We start from the raw sequence: 20,466 nt of genomic DNA on the forward strand, positions 1-20,466 counted from the left end.
AAGTTTGATGTTTAACATAGATCACCAAGGCCCCTCTCTGCTCAGCATATGGCAGAGAGCGCTAAATTGGAGGAAAATCCTTGACACCCACCTTGGGACAGGATGAATAACCCTCTCAATGAATAACCCTTGCCAGACTTTCTGCATCTCCCACAGGAGCCCAGAAGACTCGCTTTCTATTAAACCTGTTAAACCAGATGTCCGACCAAGACAGCTGCGATGGGATGAGATGAGTCCTGTGTTGACTGCTCACTTTCCCTGTGAAATAAAAGGAGACGCAGGAATCCTTGAAGGCCCCAAGGAAGATTGTCTTGGCCTTGGTGCGTGTGTATAGGACAGGCAGGCTAGGCAGATAGGATCTTCTGGGTGCTTATTTTCAAAGACAGCTTACCACCCAGGGAATTTAGATACTTGCTTTAGGAGGATGGTTTCTCTAGGTGCCTAACATTTAAATGCAAAGAAGTGTCACTCCCTCAGGTGAGGCAGCTGGATTCTACCTCACTCACAAGCTACTGCCAGGGGCAGGGTGCTAGGTGTTTAACCATGGTATGTGGCAAGGTCTTAGGTATGCAATGTTTCGGCTTGGACCAGTGCCCTTTTCTGCAGTCACCACGTGATAAGAGACAATCCAAATGGATCCTGCCACTACCACTGGCTCTGGCACCCTTTATTGGGTCTGAGACTCCTTTTTATCTTCCCTTTGGCTCAAAAATGCTTCAACCTCCCCAACCCCTACTTGCCTACGTGTGCTCCTTCAGAGCTCCAACTAGCAGAGGAATGTCCTGAACGCTTAACTCCCCTGCATCTGGGAGCCACAGATCTTTTTAAAATATCTAGCGAACAAAGTACATACCAAGTCTTCTGATACGCTTTGTCCCGCCTTTTCAATGACTATGAGATATGCTGCTATTTTGTATCTGGCCCAGTTTCTTTCCATCATCCTTCCTATTTATTTCACACTGCTCACATTTGTTGCAGAACCTCAAACAGAGGTCACGGACTTGCAGTAGCTTTCTCTGCACTTCTCTTCTTGCTTTACCGCCAGAGTGATAGGAAGCTTTTCTAAGCAGAGCAGTAAGCTGAGTCTGGAAAGCAATACAGTACCCTGCTTTGGCAGGGTATGTAAGGATGCAAAACAAAATGCCACCCCTGTCTCTGGATATACTTTGTCCTGCCATGGTGCCCCATCTGCAAATGTGTTTTGTTAATTACAGCTTTGTAAGGTGCAAAACACTCATGGCCACCATCCAATCCTTGGATGGAGTGTGGTAGATATTTTAATTTTGTTTTCTCAAGTCAGATCCAGTATAATAGTATATCTAGACTGATAATATTGATGTGTACAAATAAACACGTGTGAATAGGTATATATGTAAAAATCCAATTTCTAATGCAAGAAAATATTCAGTATTCCAAAGAAATAGAATGCTCTGCTTCTCTCTCTAACACATCCTTGCAGCTCTGTTAGTCTATGCAGCCATGTTGCCCTCTGCTGACTTCAGCCTGTGCTGGCAGCCTTCCTCTGGCTCCAAGTCAGAGCTGACTCTTGTTCTCAGGGCAGATAACCAGGAGACTTCATGAGGCAGTTTCTTTCCCTAAACAGAATCACAGAATGGTTGAGTTTAGAAGGTATCTGATCCAACCCTTTGCTCGAGCAGGGATGTCTAGAGCCAGTGTCCCAGTGCTGTTTCTGGATGGCTTTTGAGTATCTCCAAGGAGGGAGATCCCACAACCTCTTGGGGCAACCTGTGCCAGTGCTCAGTCACACTCACAGTAAAATAAGTGTTTCCTGATATTTGGAGGGAACCTCTTGTGTTTCACTCTTTGCCCATTGTCTCTGGTCCTGTCACTGGGCACCACTGAGAAGAGCCTGGCTCCACCCTCTCTGCACCCTCCCTTCAGGTATCTGCATACACTGATGAGATTCCCCTGAGCTTCTCTTCTCCAGGCTGAACAGTCCCAGCTCACTCAGACTTTCTTCAGAGGAGAGATGCTCCAGCCCATCTCTGTGGCTCTTTGCTAGGCTCTCTTCAGTATGTCTGTGTCTCTCCTGTACTGGAGAGCCCAGAACTGGACCCAGCACCTCAGCTGTGTCTCCCCAGTGCTGAGTAGAGAGAAAGGATCACCTCCTTCCTCCTGCTGGCAAGACTCCTACTCACACAGCTGGGATCCTGGATCCTGCAGTGGCAAGGGGACATTTCATGAGTACTTATGGATGCAATAAAAAGTTGTAGTGTACCCAGGTACCGTAACCACAGTGTTCATGAAAGGAGTGGTGCAATCAAAGAAAGGTGAGATAGTCATGCCAGGAGCAAGAGAACAAAAAGCACTCAGGTGTTCATGGTTTACAGGTACCACAGACCTACAGTCAAACCACTGGTCTTTATGATCTTTATTACTCAGAGACATAAAACCTCGAAAAAGCATTTTAGTCTCTGAACTTCAGCAGACTTTCCTGGAAAGTTCAGAACATTGGTCCCAGCCACCATGACCCCAAAGGACAGGTGCATAATGGGCAAGGCTGTTCAGGTGATTGTCAGGGCTGAGGTGAATGGGATGGAGGGGTCTAGCCCTGTGTTCCCCCTGTGCCCTTTTGCCTTCCACTGAGACACACTTTGATGCCTCCTGCATTACCCCACATTTCCTATACTCTTTTTCTGCTCCTGGGTGCTGTACCAATCACCACACAGTCAGTCTTCCCTTCAGTGGCCACAGTAATCAGCAGCATTTTCTCTAAATTGTGCAGCACAAACCCACAGCTGAGCCCTCCACCAGCACACAGGGAGTGCAAAGAGCTGCTGCATCTCTGCAGAGATTGCCCCATGGCATTTCTGCTGGGGCTTCAGCTTTGCTTTTGGAGGGAGACTGGGATGGGCAGCTGTGCTCTCTGCCCTGTCCTGTTCTTGCACTGGCTGCCCAGACATTGCTCTCTTAGCCAGATATGACATGTCCGAAGTATGTCCTTCAGAGGCTTCAGTCATTTCTTGTTGCAGAATATGGTCTTGTTCACTGCTAGCAATAACGACCTGCTCGTGGCATTCAGATTTATATCTGAAAAAAAAAGTAATTTCCTTAAAAATACTCATGCACTGCCAGCACAGAGGGGAGAGCTCCAGTACCCCAATGTGTATCTGCACTGGGAGAATCAAAACATGTTGGCTTAGTAATTTTAGCAAGCTACAGCTGGAGCATTTTTGGGTTTTATTCTGTTTGGTTAGTGAGGATGGGAGGAAACGATGGGGACTTGATCCTTGCAAGCATTGAGGAGTCTGGGATGCTTTTTCATCAGGCAGTTTAAGAATTAGGGGTTTAAATGTAAAAATATTGGGCACATACAGTCTCCAGTGTTCCTGGAGGGGCAATCAGAGAAATCCTTATGTAGAAAGACAGAAGAGGGATTCCAGCCATTGAAAACAGCCTTTCATTTTTCCCTGGCTGTGTGGGAAATAGCAGAACACTGCCACCTGATGGAAATACTGATTTTATGAAAGAAATTAGAAAGTATATCTAGAAAACTTGAGAACTTTTTTCCACAAAAAATATTTTCAATTTCAGGCAAGATAGGGAATCAATATTATGATCTATGTTGCATATTACTTACCTAAAGCCAAGTTTAGGAGTTTTTAGCATAAATTGAACAGAATACTTTCCATATTCTAAACTATGTGGAATTTGGTATAGAAGGAAAATGGTCTTGGACCATTGCTTTCTTCCCACAAGCAATGAAGGATTTAAGTTTTCAAACACCAATGTGCTGAAGTACAACTAACAAAGGATTGCAGAGTGTGCAATCTATTATTCTAGAAGGAAATATATATTCTGGAAAAATATAAATAGCATTAAATTAAACTGTGTTAATTATAAAAATGTCTCATTATTCTAGTTCATTTTTTTCCTGATTAAATAAATTGAGAGCAATTATTCCAAGCCACTTGAAAGTCTTTCCAAAATTAAATATCTTAGATTTTATATTTTTGAATATTTTAAAAGTTGAATTTATGTGCATTTCACTGTAAATTAGATGGGAGAGGTTTCCTTCCAAAACATGTAGTTTCCCTTTCTCTACCTGTGCCCAGGTGCTTTTCTAATGCAGTCAGTGTGGGTCTGGGGGCTGCTTTGCTCATCCCAATGTTCCCTTTGGTGCCAGGTGGGGCCATGAGTTCCCAAGTACCAGCACAGGTTGAGGGTTGACCTGCTAGAGGGTAACTGCTGAGAAGGACCTTGGTGGATGACAAGTTGACTAAGAGCTGGCAGTGTGCCCTGCAGCCAGGAAGGCCAATAGTATTCTGGGGTGCATTGGGAAGCAGGTTGAGGAAGGTTATGCTCCCTCTCCACTTGTCCAGAGTGAGGCCACATCTGGAGTACTGTGTCCAGTTTTGGGCTCCTCAACACAAGAAAGACATGGAGCTACTGGGGAGGGTCCAGTGGAGAGCCAAAGATTAGGGTACTGGAGCATCTCTTAGGAGGAGAGACTGAAGGAGCTAGGCTTGTTTAGTCTGGAGAAGAGAAGACTGAGAGGGGATCTCATCAACACATATAAATGGCAAGTTGAATATGAGCCAGCAGTGCCCTGGCAGCCAGGAGGGCCAACCATGTCCTGGAGGGCACCAGGTGCAGCATCGCCAGCCGTCAAAGGAGGTGATTGTCCCGCTCTGCTCTGCAGTGGTGTGGCCTCACCTTGAGTTTTGGTCACCACAATATAAAAAAGACATTAAGCTATTATAGAATGTCCAAAGGAGGGCCAAAACAGTGGTGAAGGGTCTGGAGGCAAAGTCTTACGAGGAGCGGTTGCGGTTTGTTTAGTTTGGAAGAGACTGAGGGGAGGCCTTATAGCAACTACAACTTCCTCACAAGGGGAAGCGGAGGGGCAGGTGCCGATCGCTTCACCCTTGTGACTAGAGACAGAATTTGAGGACACAACAACAAAATCAGTCAAGGGAGGTTTAGGTTGGATATCAGGAAAAAGTTTTTCTCCCAGAAGGTATTTGGGCACTGGAACAGGCTCCCCAGGGAAGTGGTCACAGCACCAAGCCTGCCTGACTTCAAGAAGCATTTGGACAATGTTTTCAGGTACATGGTGTGATTCTTGGAGTGTTCTGTGCAGGGCCAGGAATTGTACTCAAGGATCCTAATGGGTCCTTTCCAACGCTGCATATTCTATGAATCTATAAATATCTCAAAGGTGGGTGCCAAAAAGATGGTGCCAGGCTCTTTTCAGTGGTGCCCGGAGACAGTACGAGGAGCAACGGCCATAAACTGAAATCCAAGAAGTTTCACCTCAGCACGGAGACCTTTTTTACGTCGAAGGCGGCAGAGCAGCGGAAGAGGATGGTCGCGGATTGCCCCTCTCTGGAAACACTCCAAAGCCCCCGGGACGCGCCCCTGTGTCCCCGCTCCAAGTGTCCCTGACTCGCGGGGGTTGGAACAGGACGAACCCACAGCTCCCGCCCACACCTGACGGCTCCGCGCTCCGCCTGGCCCCGCCCCCTCCCGCCCGCCACTGCGCCTGCGCCTGCGCGCGTCCGCGGAGTCCTTGAGGGCCGGGGCGGTACCGCAGACATGCAGCGCTGGGGCCGCGTCTCCTGCGCGCTCGCTCGGGTACGGCGGCGGTGGGGCGGCCGGGGAGAGGCAGGGGTCGTACCCGTGCCGGGCAGCTCTGGCCTGGGGTTTGCTCGACCCCCGCACCCCGCCGGGAGCGGCCGGGAGGGCGGGCGCAGCCGCAGCGGGTGCGGGCCTTGTCCGCGCTCCCCTCCCTGCTCTGCTGTCACTCCCCTCGCGGCTCGACCGGGCGAAGAGGACGCGGCGGCCGCGGGCTCCTCACGGTCCCTGGGCACAGGGAGCAGCCTCTCTGCTGCCGTGTGTTTGCCAGTGCCCAGTGCCCGGCCCGCAGAGGCCGCGGCGGCTGCGGAAAGCGCCGCTGTCAGGGGGGGCGATCCCCGGCCCTTGGGCTGCGGGACCGGGGGCTTCGCAAATGCTTCCAGGGACATCCTCTGCTCCAGTTACAGGGTGATCCACCCTTGAGATGCTTGTAGCAGCTGTTCCGTGCTGTCCCGTTACCTTCTTGTAAAGGATAAAAAACCTTGCCCACCGGAACCTCCTCTGGGATGTTCGTAGGAAGTGGCTGAAGGGATGGTTACGGAACAACGAGACTCAAACTCCTGTAGATGTTTAATTTATGTCGCTAAGTGGTTTGAGAGCCCTTTGTGAAGGGTTGAAAATTTGTGCGGATAGAGGCAGCCTTAGGCGAGGCTGACCTGAGAGGAGGTGTGGTGACAGGCTGAGGTGGCAGAGCAACTTCTACCTCTTGTTCCAGTCGGTGCCTGCTGCGTCTCTATTCGTGCTGTTCCTGTTTTGGTTAACTGGTGGCAGTAATTGTGTTCGCTTGTGTGTAGCTGAGAGCTTATTTTTCCTCAAAGGTAAACATTAGTTTTTAAAACTAAGTTTGTTTCCCTTTCTAGAGAAGCCGTTTTGATCGAGTTCATCATGGTCTCCAGGGAATTTGTGCAGTGTCACAAAGATCCTATGCTGATCAAGGTAATTAATTGTCAAAACTTTTTTTTTTTTTTTTTTTACAAAACCAACCCAAACTCCCTACAAAAAACAAAGCATTACTTCAAACTCAGAAATCAGTCTTCCAGGTGACAGTGGAATTGATGTCAGTGTGGAGATTTGGATGAAAATAGTGGTTTATTTGCATTATTTAATGTCAAGCTAAACCTGTAAATAGAAGTTGTCACTGTTTGTATCTTATATAATTAATATTCCAAAGGAGATTGTGGTTACAAGATATCAACTAGGTACAAAGTTCATAGCTTCTACTGCTTTATAATCAATAGAAGTTGCATAGATACCTGTTGCAGCCATTTATTCCCCTTTATAAACTGGTTTTGTGGTGTTCAGTAATCACTTATCTTTTGCTCTAAACATCAGTAGAAGCTATGCTGGAAAAATGTATAATAAACTACTGAGACATCTTGGGTTAAGTTCTTAAAGGATTTGTAGCAAGAGGGATGAGGAATTCAGTTTCTTCATGTCATTTTACATTATGTTCCATGTGAAATTTAAGACTGGTTGTTTTTACTGTGGAATCAATACCTCCACACAACCTTTCCCTTTGTCCAGAAAGTTACTTTCAAGTATGAGATGTAACTTCCTTATCTAAACCAAGTTTATGAACTTGCATAATTTTTAATATTTTGCTATTTTGCTTTTTAAAACCAAATTTCAAATGTGAGTTATTTCAGAAATTAAAAAGTGGTGTTCCTACAGTGAAATTTTAGTTGCTGAAACAAAAGTAACTCAAATGTTCTCTGTTTCAGTTGATGCCGACGTCACGGTTATCGGCTCTGGTCCTGGAGGGTATGTTGCTGCTATCAAAGCAGCTCAGCTTGGGTTTAAGGTAAGATGAGACCTCACTCAGATAGCAAAATAGTCACCCAGGTGAAGGGTGTTTGCATGATACTGAAATTCTTCTGTTGCATCTTGGGCCACCAGATGCTGTTGACATCTTTCGTTAATCTTTTGTTACCTTGCTTACCCAGATTGTACAGAATTTGAAATGGAGATGTGATGGGATTACTGTCTATAGCTCTGCTACTGACAGAGCTGCTCAGGACAGCTTGCTTTTGATTGGAAGTGATAATTGAGGTGGGCTTATAGTCCTGTGAAAGAGAAGTTGGGAAAGCAGTGATAGGAAGGAATTTTTCTCTCAACAGAGTAAAAAAAAGACAAGACAATGACTGACAAAAAGGCCACTGGAAAACTCCTGAAGAACAGACTGAGTGAGCTCAAAAGGGGGAAAAACCACATTCAACTGATAGGCTTTTTGAATGTGGGTGGAGGAATTCCATTTCCATGTGAGAATTTTAGAGGCAAAAATATGTATGTAGAAATACTGCAGTATCTTATTTACATTTATTTGTGTTCATCTCTGCTTGTTGTCTTTGAGTGCCTTTTGGAAGAGGCAGCTTGTGTCTGTGTACTAATGATGTGTCATTGTTATTGTGAGAGTTATATGTGCATAATGCATTCTACATATTTTTAAACTTAACAAAAATCCAGAGTGTGACTTCAATAGGATATGTTTTTGTCTTCATTCCTTAACGTGAGACCAAGTGACTCTCTTAGCACTGCATTATTCTTCTCTTAATTACTTGGAAATCTGAGAAGGCAGTGCTAGCAGTCTTGAACATGTTTCTGCTGGCTGATATGTCACAGTGTTTCTGAATTATGAAGAATAGACTTCATGATCACAATGAGCTGGTGTGACCAGCCTGTAAGGACAGGAGCTGCTGTTGGTGAATGGAGCTCCATTCCTGGAACAGGGCCCCAGACAGCATGTAGTCTTCATCTTTCAGTATTTTCAGAACTTGGCTGTACAAGGCCCTGAGCCACCTGATACGTCATAGAATCACAGAGTGGTTTGGGATGGAAGAGACCTTTAAAGATCATCTAATTCCAACCCCCCTCCCATGGGCAGGTTCACCTTCCACTAGACCACGTTACTCAGGGCCCCATCCAGCCCAGCCTTGAACACTTCCAGGAGGCAACCACAGCTTCTCTGGGCAACCTGTTCCAGTGCCTCACCTCCCTCACAGTTAAGAATATCTTCCTGATAGCTAATCTCAATCTACCTGCCTTCAGCTTAAGGCCATTTCTGTCCCTCCATACCCTTGTGAAAAGTCCCTCTCCAGCCTTCTTGTTAGCCCCCTTTAAGTACTGGAAGGCTGATTTAAGGTCTCTCCGGAGCCTTCTCCAGGCTGAAAAACCCCATCTCTCTCAGCCTGTCTTCATAGGAGAGGTGCTCCAGCCCTGTGATCAACCTAATGGCCTCCCCTGGACTTGCTCCAACAGGTCCACATCTGTCTTGTGTGGGCCTCAGAGCTGGACACAACACTCCAAGTGGGGTCTATGAGAGCAGAGGGGGAGAGTCACCTCCCTTGATGTCTTTGGTGTTGACTGTGTTTGGAGCTGAAGGTTTGACTAGAAGGCCACCAGAGGAGGTACCTTCAAACTGAACTGGTCTGTAATTCTGAGTGTCCCTCAGAATTCTGGTCTGTCCCTCAGTGGTCAGTAGTCTCACAACTGTGTATCTTTGGGTATCTTTAAGCCTTCTAATGTATAATGTATCAAAATATAAATATATGAGTTTCCATTAAGTTTTACATCTGTCTGTGACCTACTGCAGATAACTGACTTGTCTTTATCCATGTCTGTGAATTTTTTTGGTCGTAATAAATACTTTTGCTTTGAGGTGTATGTTGTTACTCAGCTGTTAATAGCTGAAAAAAAAGGTGCTTCATGCTATGGGTTTTAATTAAGATTAAGGCCTTCAGCCACATAAATTCACGTTTGATTATTCTAAAGATTGTTTTTGTGGCTGGCTGTATGCCAGCTTTTCTTGCAACAAGGCTGTCCTTGAGTCCTTCAAATCGGTGATTAACAATAGGATACCACACAAGGAGGTTAAAAAGTGCCCTGGATTCTGTTTTTCATCATAGCAAAATTATTACTTCATGAGATTTTACTCTGTGCTGGTTCACTTATCTGTTGTTTGCTTGGTTTTATGTATCTTTTGTAAGATTTATATTTTTTGCTTTTTGCAGGTTTTTTTCTGTACTTGTAAGGAGAACGTTTTTCATAGAACTGAGTGTTGTATTTATTTGAGGCAACTTTGTAGATTTTTGAAGTAGGATAGCACTTAAACTTGTATAAAAGGATGAATGGTGCAGTGGGGAATGTGGCTGTCTTCTGGTGGAGAATTTTGTGACAAAGAACTATTTCGTGGGTTTTAAGTTAGGAAAAAAATGAGGGAAGGAAAATCTGAGCTGCAAAATAAATTTAGCAATTAAATTAATGAGACATTTGCAGAGGTAGGATTACTAGATAATTGCCTGATCTCTGTCATTAATTCTAAATTGTGATATATCCCCTGTTCTTTTCCCTCAGACCGTATGTGTAGAAAAAAATGCAACATTAGGTGGAACCTGTTTGAATGTTGGATGTATTCCATCCAAGGTAAGTGTACATAGTTTGTCATAACTCCATTAAAACCAGCAGACATTATATGCATCACTTTTAGGAAGATTAAGGAGTTTCTAAAAACAGACATACGTTATTTAAAAATCAAAATTGTAAAGTAAATGAGCTGAGGATACAAAAGGAACAAAAAGGGTTAAAATTTTATTTACTATTTCTATTACTCAGTAGAAATGTTTTATTTGCAAATTTTGCATTGTGGTCCTTCCCAGATGGGAGAGAGGACATGTATGAAAATCAGAGGTACATACAGATGTATCTCCTCACTCTGAGGTATTGAGTCTCTGTTGTAACCAGTAATGACTGTTGTTTCAGGCTATTATCTCTTGTTGTCTACCTGAACTGTTTCAGATGGTTGTACCTCTTATACCATGATCTCCTCCTATCAGTTTCTTAAAAATAAACCTGTAACTTTGTCTAAGATGATGTTCTTATGTTAAAGGAATGCTGAACTGTGTCACTAGATGAAGAGAAAGTAAATCTAAATTAGAGATTTTTTTGGTTTTGTTTGACTGCACCCTGTCTCTCTCCATTGACTGTAGCAAGAGCCTAGTTGATTAGCTCTTGAAATATTCATCTAAACTATATCAGTATTGTCACCAACCCCAAAGATGGCCTGGAGGATGGGACTAGTGGTGCTTGTGTCAAGTAGTGCAGGTGGGGAAAGGGTGAGTCCAAGGCATGCACTCTGAAAGGAAGGAGAAGGAAGAAGTAGTTCAGAAGAACCTAATATTTGACACTGTCAGTGCAGTTTTAAGTAATTTCAGACCTAGGCCCTTGTAAGAATAGTGCTGTTGCTGGTGAAAGGAGTCTGCCTCAATTGCACACAGCAGGTGAAGGAAGACACTGGTAATGTCAGGTTTGTAATGGCTGTAGTAAAAAACATAATATTCTTAACAAGATCTCTCCTAACTGTGTTGCTGTTTCTAATCTGTTTGCTCAAGAGGTTCTGTTAGCATGGGAAGAGAAAATACAATATAAATACCAAGTTCTTTTAAATTATATATTAATTTTTCTAAAGATTTTAATAATAGTTCTAATGAAGCTCATAATAGTGTGGTATACAGAGGCACTATTCAAAAATTTCAATCTACACAATGTTACCTTGAAAGTTTGGAACTCTGCCAGGATCTGTTTGACTTCTTGAGTCCCTTTTTGTTTTTCATCTGTAGAAGTTCTTACAAAAATATTACTGAACCCATGGTTAAACTTGAATGCTATCCAGAATTTGTTTCAATGGCAATAAACTTCTTAAGAAATGGATATGTAGGCTGCATACACTTAGGCAGTAACAGTTTATTCAAATATTTCTTTCTGGAAAGCCACCCAAAATAATACATTGGGCATGGATTTTTTTCTTTCTAATTGCTGAGGTCTTAAGCGATGGCTGTATCTTTAAGTAATGTAGATGTTACAGGTTTGGGGTGGTGACAGTTACGTGAAATGGAGACATTAATTTTTAAGACAGTTGATAAGACTTAGTCATAAAAATGGAATGATCTTTTTTTGACAGTATTAGTTTTACTCAAGCATATCTATATAGGCCAAGTGTCTCAAAATGTCCTTTTAATCCTTTAATGTGCCTGCTTTAGATTTCAGTCTGTGCAGACTTACACTGTTGACCTTTTTGCAAAGATACTGATAGTTTCATCTTAGGGATGGCTATAGTGAAAGAATCAGTTTGCTTAGTAAGATCCTCCCCTAACTATATTGTTATTTCTAATCAAAATACAATAATTAATGTTCTGCATTTCGAGCTGCTGATTTATAGCCATCCTTATAAAAACTGTGCTAATTTTATCTGTGAATTCTGGAAACCCACATACCTGAGCTAGCTCCTAGCAATCCAGCTTCAGCTCAGCTAGCTATGCAATTTTAGTAACTTAAACACAACAACTGAAAATTGAACTCACATGTGTCTACACAGGCAAAAATCTTAACAGGCATTTCAGTGTAGATTTTCCTCATCCAGGTTTTCTGTATCTTCTCTTTGGCAGTCAGAATCATCTTTCTTTTGCTCTAGTTTTTTTAATCCCTATGGAGTAATTATCACTTGAAATGTGCAGAAAGGATAGGTGTGGATTTAACCATTTTCTGTTTCTGTGTTAACTATGTAACTTTATAAAACACTCAGGAAGAGTTCCTGTGTACAAGTTTGGTGTTTGAAGTACACCTTTTTTAATTTCTACATCAGACTTTTTTTAATATTGAGAATGTTTTGCACATAATATCAGATTTTTGTTTTCTGATAATATAATAAATAACTCACTCTTGTGAATGTATGTCCCAGTTCACATTTTTGTGTCTTTTTTAGGCCTTGCTGAACAACTCACATCTGTATCACTTGGCCCATGGAAAAGATTTCGCTAATAGAGGAATTGAAAGTGAGTGTGAAGAACAACTGTCGGTGACTGTTAATATAAATGGTTTCCATCAACAAGCAAATTTAATCTTTCAAATCTGACTGCTGTGGTTTTCTGGTCAGAAAACTTTTTAGACTTTATAAATAATATACTTTATCTGGCATTTGGAGGCTTAGGGACGTGTGTTTGCTCCTCCAACCCTGAATAGATAAGTTATATTTGCAAAGTGTAATACTGATTTTTAACATAGGTATTGTTAAATGTAACCTTTAGCATTTAGTAGGGCCATTCAACACATCAGAGCTGTTAATTGTGTTGAGCTTGGGTCCTTTAAGTTTAAAACACAGCAATGCTTGATGTAAGTTTTCTTTTTTTTTTTTCAACCTTAGTTTCAGGAATCCGTTTGAATCTAGAGAAGATGATGGAACAGAAGAGTAGTGCAGTAAAGGCGTTAACAGGTGGAATTGCTCATTTATTTAAACAAAACAAGGTTAGTTTGGATTAAAAACTAAGGTATATCCATTTTTCTGATCTGAATTTCTTGCTTTTTACACTTCCATATTGCCACATAAATTTATTTGAGTGGCTGACTTGACAAGGGCAGAATTTGAATGCTTCTCTTCTAGAAAACTTTGAAATGATCAGTTCCTTCATTCTTAATCTACTTAAAAAAATAGCATACAATTACTTTGTAATTTGTACCAGATAGTGATGTAAAGATACGTGTTAGCAGCCCCTCTAAACATTAGTGAGGTTTGGATGAAATGTAGCCCAACTTACATAAGGAATTTGAATCTGACTTTACTGTGTTCTGATTGCTGAAGGTTGTACATGTATCTGGGTTTGGAAAAATAACTGGCAAAAACCAAGTCACTGCAACTAAAGAAGATGGCAGCACACAGGTTATCAATACAAAGAACATACTTATAGCCACAGGCTCAGAAGTTGCTCCCTTCCCTGGAATTACTGTACGTATTTGAAATGTTAAATGTACTTTTTTCCAATGTCTTATAGCCACATAATTTAATGTGTACAATTTTTTGCATCTGACTGCACCTCACCTTCTGTGTGTTTTCTATATAACTTGTAAAACCTCCATTTGTGCATGTCTTTGTCATCAGATTGATGAAGATAATATCGTGTCATCCACCGGTGCGCTGTCACTGAAAAAAGTTCCTGAAAAGATGGTTGTCATTGGTGCAGGAGTCATTGGTGTGGAACTGGTGAGAGTATATTTAAACTACTTGATCTTAAATTTATAAAGGAACAGGGCGTTACTTTTTGTTGTATTTGACAGTGTTGCTGTGATTTAACAGTGGAGTGGGTTGCAATGAATCTACTCAGACTTCAGAGCCTGCTAGCTCCTTTTTTTACCAGAAAAGCTGGGATAAGTGTTTGTGGGATTAGTACTTCTGCAGCTACTTAGATAGACGGAGATGAGAGGGGAACATATAGGGCCTCACATGTTTGTTTTTCTTTTTTGGGAGGGCAGGGGTGTGGGGAGATGGTGTTTAACTTTTGCTGAGGTTTATACCTGCTCTATGTATAGATGAGACAACTCTATTTTAAGGGAAGTTCGCTTTAACTCAGGATTAGTTGTTGTGTTTAGGAGTTAATCCCATGAAATTTTTAATGTGATGTGATTGTTTGATAAAATACGTACAATCAAAGGAGTGGAGACTTCGTAGTTCATCTTGGTCTGAGTCCTTTTGCCTCATACATACACAGTTCAAAAAGAATTTATATTTGCTAGTCTTGCAACTGCTTGAAACTTTGCACATCTGCTTAGCCTGCTGGCCATTAAGCAGGGAAGGAGAAAGCAAAGTGAAATTCTTTGTTGGATGGGTATAGGTGACTGCAGATAAGTAGGGTTTATGTGGGTTTTGTTGGAGAGGCTGATGATTGTGGTTATATGGTTAAATACATACAGAAGCAGCAGTTGTTCCATTTTATTGCATAAAATTTCCCTAATGTGCTTTGTTTTGATTAATTTCTAGTGCTATTACACCACAAGTAATTCCCTTTGGGTTTTGCTTTCAAAATCTTTGATTTTGAATTTCTTCTATACCTATAATGTAAAACATACATGAGTTATACTTAGTTATTTTGTTAGCTATTTCTTTAAAAGCCTAATTCACTAAATTCAATCATTGAAGTTTTGGGTATGCAAATACTTTTTTTTTTTTTTTTGGTAGAAAGGCTGGGGATAGTTGGACTCTTTTCATTTTACACTGTAACATTTGTAGAAACTGATCAGCGCTGTTAGGTGTTGTCCTCCTTTTAAAAGGTTTACATTCTGTGGTAAGTATTAGAGTAAAAGTGTCTGAAGTTTGCTTTTTAAAAACTCTCTTTACCTGTGTTGTTGTGACTACAGGGGTCAGTTTGGCAGCGCCTTGGTGCAGATGTCACGGCAGTTGAGTTCATGGGCCATGTTGGTGGAATGGGAATTGACATGGAGATCTCTAAAAATTTCCAACGTATTCTTCAAAAGCAGGGATTTAAGTTTAAACTGAACACCAAAGTTACTGGTGCTACCAAGAGACCAGATGGAAAAATCGATGTAGCGTAAGTGTTTAACATAAAACTGGGGGAATGCCATATATATCTTTCCTCCCAATACATCAAACCTGCTTAAAAATACAGTCTGATATTATTTTTTAAACAGGAAAAAAATGCATTTAGAATGAAACTTAATTCTTTAGTAACATTTAATTTTTATCCTCTATTGTAGTTTAGAGAGCTCATAATTTTGGATTTATTGAGTCCTAGGTTGTTTGTTCAAGAGAGAGTCCGTTGACTGGAGTTGCAGGTGTGATGGGATAAAACCAGTGTTGTTATAATGAGATCACTAACAAAAATAGAACTCTAAATTGTTCTTTTCATGAAAGATTTTTGCTTCTGGTATAATTAGCATAAATATCATGATTGTTTATACAGTCATTTTCAAGCCATTAATTCTTGGCTGCGTACTGTAAGGGTCATTTTGTCTATGCCTCCTCTTGTGTCAAAGTAAGTGTGGCAGAGATTTTATTGCTCTTGAGCAGAAATAAATGAAACTACCCAAAGAGTGTTATTTTAATGATCACACTCAAGCCCTTTGAAGTTTTATAGATGAATAGTTAGTATAGAAACACATAAAACCTATTTGCTTTGTAAAAGTTTGTGTTAACATATTCTTTATGCAGAAATTTTGGTTTAACAAAATGCTTGATGTTACTTAATGAAAGTAAACTTAATTGTTTCTTCACTGAAATCTTTAGATGGTGACTTGTATTTGCTGTATCACCATAGCTAGGGAGATCTTTCCCCCACTGTAAAGGTCCAGAGTTTGGGCTTCTTTACATGCCATGCTGATGCTGGTTGGATCTCTCACATAGTCTGTTTCTACATTTAGAGTTTTATTTTGTTTCAGGACTATGGTTTTGAAACACACTTCCTGCTTATCTTCACTTACCATGCTTTGGTTCTTGCACTCTGAGAGCACATGAACTGAACTTGTTCTGAGTGTAGTTAAACACAAGATGCACTTGAGGGGATGCATGTGATGCAGGGCAGCTGCTGATAAGTGTTTGGTACTCAGGCCTAAAGAAAGCTCAGAATACATGGCCCTACCCCACCTCAAATAAAAGTACTTTGGATGCCAAGTACTGAGCACCAATTGTTTTGCTGTATGGGTCATGCTACTTGCTAGTGAAAATATACCCTAAATTTCTGTAACAGTTGTTAAGAAATGTAGTAAGAGGTGTTGTCCTTTCCTCCCTCTTCTGCTCCTGAAGTCTTGCCAGGAGGAAGCATGGGGCAGGCTGAATGCAAATGCTTTGGGTGTCACATCCAGCCAGCAGGTCACCACCTGGGTCATAGCAGTTACTAGTCAGAGAGAGGCAATGCTGCAAGTTTACAGCTTAGTGGTTTTCTCCTTATTTTTCTATAGTGTTGAAGCTGCTGCTGGTGGCAAGGCAGAAGTAATAACTTGTGATGTGCTCCTAGTTTGCATCGGTAGACGTCCTTTTACAAAAAATCTAGGTCTTGAGGATCTTGGAATTGAACTTGATAAGAGGGGGAGAATCCCAGTCAATAACAGATTCCAAACCAAAATTCCAAAGTAAGTAAGACTAATTTTTTTCTTACTTTTTTTTTTAAGCAGAACACTTATATTTAAAGTTTAACCTACTAAAGCACTTTATATTTTTAATGGCAGAATATATATTTATTTTCTGAGGGGAAAACTCAAGATAATATGTTTTATTTCAGGAACTTAAAAATTTTATTCAGCCTTTGAAGTTTTGTAACTTAGAAATCACTGTGTATTTCATGTCACTAAGTACCTCTTGAAGTGTGTTCCTTCTGTGAAAACTGCAAAAATGTAGTATTTTAATCTATTTTGATTAGAGTTTTCAGTAACTTGTTTCAAACAGACTGTTATATAAGGTAGCCTAGGTGTGCTAGGATGTTTTTAAACAGTGTCTTATTCTGTTTCATTGGTCTGATAGCATCTATGCTATTGGTGATGTAGTTGCTGGACCTATGCTGGCCCACAAAGCTGAGGATGAAGGCATTCTTTGTGTAGAAGGCATGGCTGGGGGAGCGGTTCACATTGACTACAACTGTGTTCCCTCTGTGATATACACTCACCCTGAAGTGGCCTGGGTTGGCAAATCAGAAGAACAGCTGAAAGAAGAGGTACCTTTTGTTTTTTCAGACAAAAACTGTTTTTCCACCTTGGGTGTGGTTTCACTGTCTAGTAGTTTTTCTAGCTACTTTATCCAGCATTTCTGCATCTGAATTTATTGCTTAGGGTATGATTCCCTTCTGCATGCCACTCTCCCAAGAATCACAGTTTTAGTGACTTCCATTCTGTGACATTAATACTGTTCATTTGCAAATTAATCTTTAATAACCCCATATGCCACTTTTGGTGGTTGTTCTTATACATTGTGTCTCCTGTGTTTTATTTCTGTATTACTTCCGTTCATGTACTTAGCAAATTTTCTGTCTGGTTACATTGTTCTTGTTGGTCATTAACTCAAGGACATCTGTTTTGTAGGGTGTAGAATACAAAATTGGGAAATTTCCATTTGCTGCAAACAGTAGAGCAAAGACAAATGCCGACACAGATGGCATGGTGAAGATACTTAGTCAAAAATCAACAGACAGGATGTTGGGTGCTCACATTTTAGGCTCAGTAAGTATTGTACATTGTGCTGTCTTGGCCTTGTAAGGGTCTTTTTATTTAGTGTTGCACAGTTTTAGACTAGTGGTTGAGTTAGGAGAAGCAGTGTTTGTTTCTCTCACAAGTTTTGTGGAATGGGGTTTTTTGGTGTGTTGGTTTGTTGTTTTTTTTTTTTGGTGGTGGTGGGTTGTCTTGTTTTTTGGTTGGTTGGTTTGGGGGTTGTTGTTTGGTTGGGTTTTTTTTGTTTTGCTTTGTTTTGTTTAGTTTGTTTTGAGTTTTTTTTCAATGAATACTGCCAAACACTTGAGAGGACAGCAGAAATTACTTACTCAAGTTTTGGAAGTTGAGGGAGCTGAAAAGACTGTGGCTTTCTTGTTGGTGTTTTCTCTTTTCCCCTCTCTCTGACTTCAGGCATCAGCAAAGCTGGTATCCTTATCTTGCAGTCACCAGCTCTGGAGTTGTAACTTATGGAACTTTGCATAAAAAAACCTTTGAGATATTCCCTGTTTGGGAAAAGTATTTCCCCCGCCCCCTTCCCCAGTTAGACCCTAATCTTTCTCCGTTTCATTTTAAATTTTTTTTTTTTTTCGTAAGAGCTATGCAGAAACACTTCTGTACATCTTTGTGTACAGCTTTCTTTAAGAGAAACACTAAAACTGGTCTCAATAAAACATTATGCCAGTTATTCTCTCTTGCAGTTCCAGTAATTTAGAAATCAACATGACTTAAAGGAAGCACAACTTAAGTCTGACTCACACCAATAAATATAATTTTCTTCATTGGGAAAGGGCTGGGGGAAAAAATCTTATGATTGTGGATCTAAGTGCTAAAAATGTAACAGGAGACTTCACTATTTTTGACTCCTCAAAGAAATGTTACCCAAGTAAATATGCATACATACAACAAAGGAGGGTGCAGATGTAGTAACATGCTCTTGCTTACCTAGTTATCTGTTTCAGTTTCCAGGGGGACATTGAAGTTTTGGGTACACTTCAGCAATGAGGTACACTGTAGTTTTGAGACTGTGTATATTATCTATAGTGGAAAAATGCCCAGCTTTTGTACAACTCTCAGCAATGACAGAAAAAATACCCTCATTAAGAATTATATTTAGTTTTAAACTAGGTTTGAGTACAGTCACCAAAAAGATTAAGTACCTACAGCTTACATTAGAGCACAGCTGAAGTGCTAGTTAAAATACACAACTTTTTTAGCAAAAAATGCTTATTTACAAGCTGTTACTGATTCAGGAGAACCTGGAAAACTGCATAAGGATTTGTGCTAATTGCAAGTACTATTAAATTACAGGGTGCTGGTGAAATGGTCAATGAAGCTGCCCTTGCTATGGAATATGGAGCATCATGTGAAGATGTAGCCAGAGTTTGCCATGCCCATCCAGTAAGTCTTTCCTGATGTGACTGCTGAACACCAATACACAGACATGCTGTTATTACATGCACCTATTAATGACTTGTCTCAAATCTTCGTTTGCGAAGCCTGGCCATGATGATTAATGGCTTGTAATTTTTTGTGTTTGCTCTCTACAGACAGTGTCAGAAGCCTTCAGGGAAGCAAACCTAGCAGCGTCCTTTGGCAAAGCTATCAACTTCTAAAATGGAAGAGCAGATCTTTGTACATGTATAATACATCTCTGAAAACGGACTGTGGGCCCTTATGGAAGGTGGAGTCTGAGGATTTTAGGACCGAAATAAGTGAATCTCTTAATTTTAAACATCAAATATTTAAACAAGTAGAGTTTGGAGCAAGTGGAATTATCCAGTCTCTGTAAACTAAATACTTAAAATTACATGTTTATTTACATAATGAATGTTGCAGAAAAGCAGCCTGACAGAACTCACTTTTTCAAACCAAATATTTTGCTGCTGCATGGGATTATCAGGTGTGCTGGTCAGAACTCTGGGTAACTGTCCAGCATACCTTTATGTTTTCTTATTTGAAGTAGTGATACAATAAACCAGTTGAATGCTGGCACTTGTAATGCCACTGGCACTTAAAATGCCACTGTCACTTCCGCACAAAAATGTGGTTCCTTCTGAAAGGATTAACTTTAGTATTTAACCTACTTCCTATATATGAGTACCAAAACTTGTTTTGATCTAGTAGTGTTAGGATGTTGGGAGAAGAGGGGCTCATATAGGTCAATTAAAATTATATTGACTTTTTAAAGAGAAAATTACTTTTGTGTGTGACTCTCCAGACGTCATGTTTTCATATTGAAAACTCAAAGGGGAAAAATCGAGTGCTGATTGAGAAATGAAGGATTGAAGACAAATTCATCATACTGCATCCTAATCTTTTTTGTTCTTAAAGCATCCACTGTCCAACTCTCTTAAACCTGAAATGCTAAAACTGGGTAATGAAGCAGCACTTCCTTTGAAGTGCTGTGACGCAAGGGTATTCTGCACCTTCCACACATAAGGGCTGCAGTGTCAGCTCTCCACACAATAAGGACATACATTCTTCTCTTCTGTTTTCTATTTCGTTCTCTCTTTCTGTCTCTTCTGTAGCAAGAGAGCTTAATAAATATTTGACATGGCTGGAGGGTCTTCTTCGGTTTTGTTTGCTGATTGTATCCTATTAGTGTCTAGGTTGTTAAATGTGAAGAAACTCACAAAGAAATGGCATTTTGGAAGATCCTTAATGTATATAGGGAACGTGCTCAATTCCAGTAGCTCATTTTAAAGTTTTCCAGGGTGCTGCTTCTTTTTTTGTTAGGCTCTTCTGCCTTGAAGTAAACCTTAATATCTGCTGGTATTGTGCATGTCCTTTTTAATTATCCCAGTGGAATGAGAAGTGTACCTTCAGAAAATGGTGCAACAGCTACTTGATTGTATGTATAGACAAGATAGTTACATCTTTCTACCTTTCTTTGTA

General features: G+C 40.9%; 1 protein-coding gene and 1 long non-coding RNA gene across 2 annotated transcripts; one reads left to right on the top strand and one right to left on the bottom strand.

The window, feature by feature from the left end:
* Positions 1–1,251: 1,251 nt before the first annotated feature.
* Positions 1,252–5,476, bottom strand: LOC116787106. Its single transcript, XR_004357170.1, has 2 exons — positions 5,292–5,476; positions 1,252–1,595 (listed from the first exon to the last, which is right to left on the bottom strand). It is a non-coding gene; the product is annotated as an uncharacterized LOC116787106 (long non-coding RNA).
* On the top strand, positions 5,469–20,069 carry DLD (dihydrolipoamide dehydrogenase). The gene is made up of 14 exons (XM_032688407.1): positions 5,469–5,598; positions 6,459–6,534; positions 7,320–7,399; positions 9,949–10,017; positions 12,353–12,422; positions 12,791–12,891; positions 13,226–13,369; positions 13,523–13,624; positions 14,776–14,966; positions 16,333–16,503; positions 16,892–17,081; positions 17,446–17,583; positions 18,880–18,969; positions 19,119–20,069. The coding sequence occupies exons 1-14, from the start codon at positions 5,560–5,562 to the stop codon at positions 19,182–19,184; spliced, it is 1,527 nt and encodes a 508-aa protein (XP_032544298.1). The 5' UTR covers positions 5,469–5,559; the 3' UTR covers positions 19,185–20,069.
* The last annotated feature ends 397 nt before the right edge of the window (positions 20,070–20,466 follow it).

The sequence above is a fragment of the Chiroxiphia lanceolata genome, chromosome 5 (genome assembly GCF_009829145.1).
Source record: "Chiroxiphia lanceolata isolate bChiLan1 chromosome 5, bChiLan1.pri, whole genome shotgun sequence".
Lineage (NCBI taxonomy): Eukaryota > Metazoa > Chordata > Aves > Passeriformes > Pipridae > Chiroxiphia > Chiroxiphia lanceolata.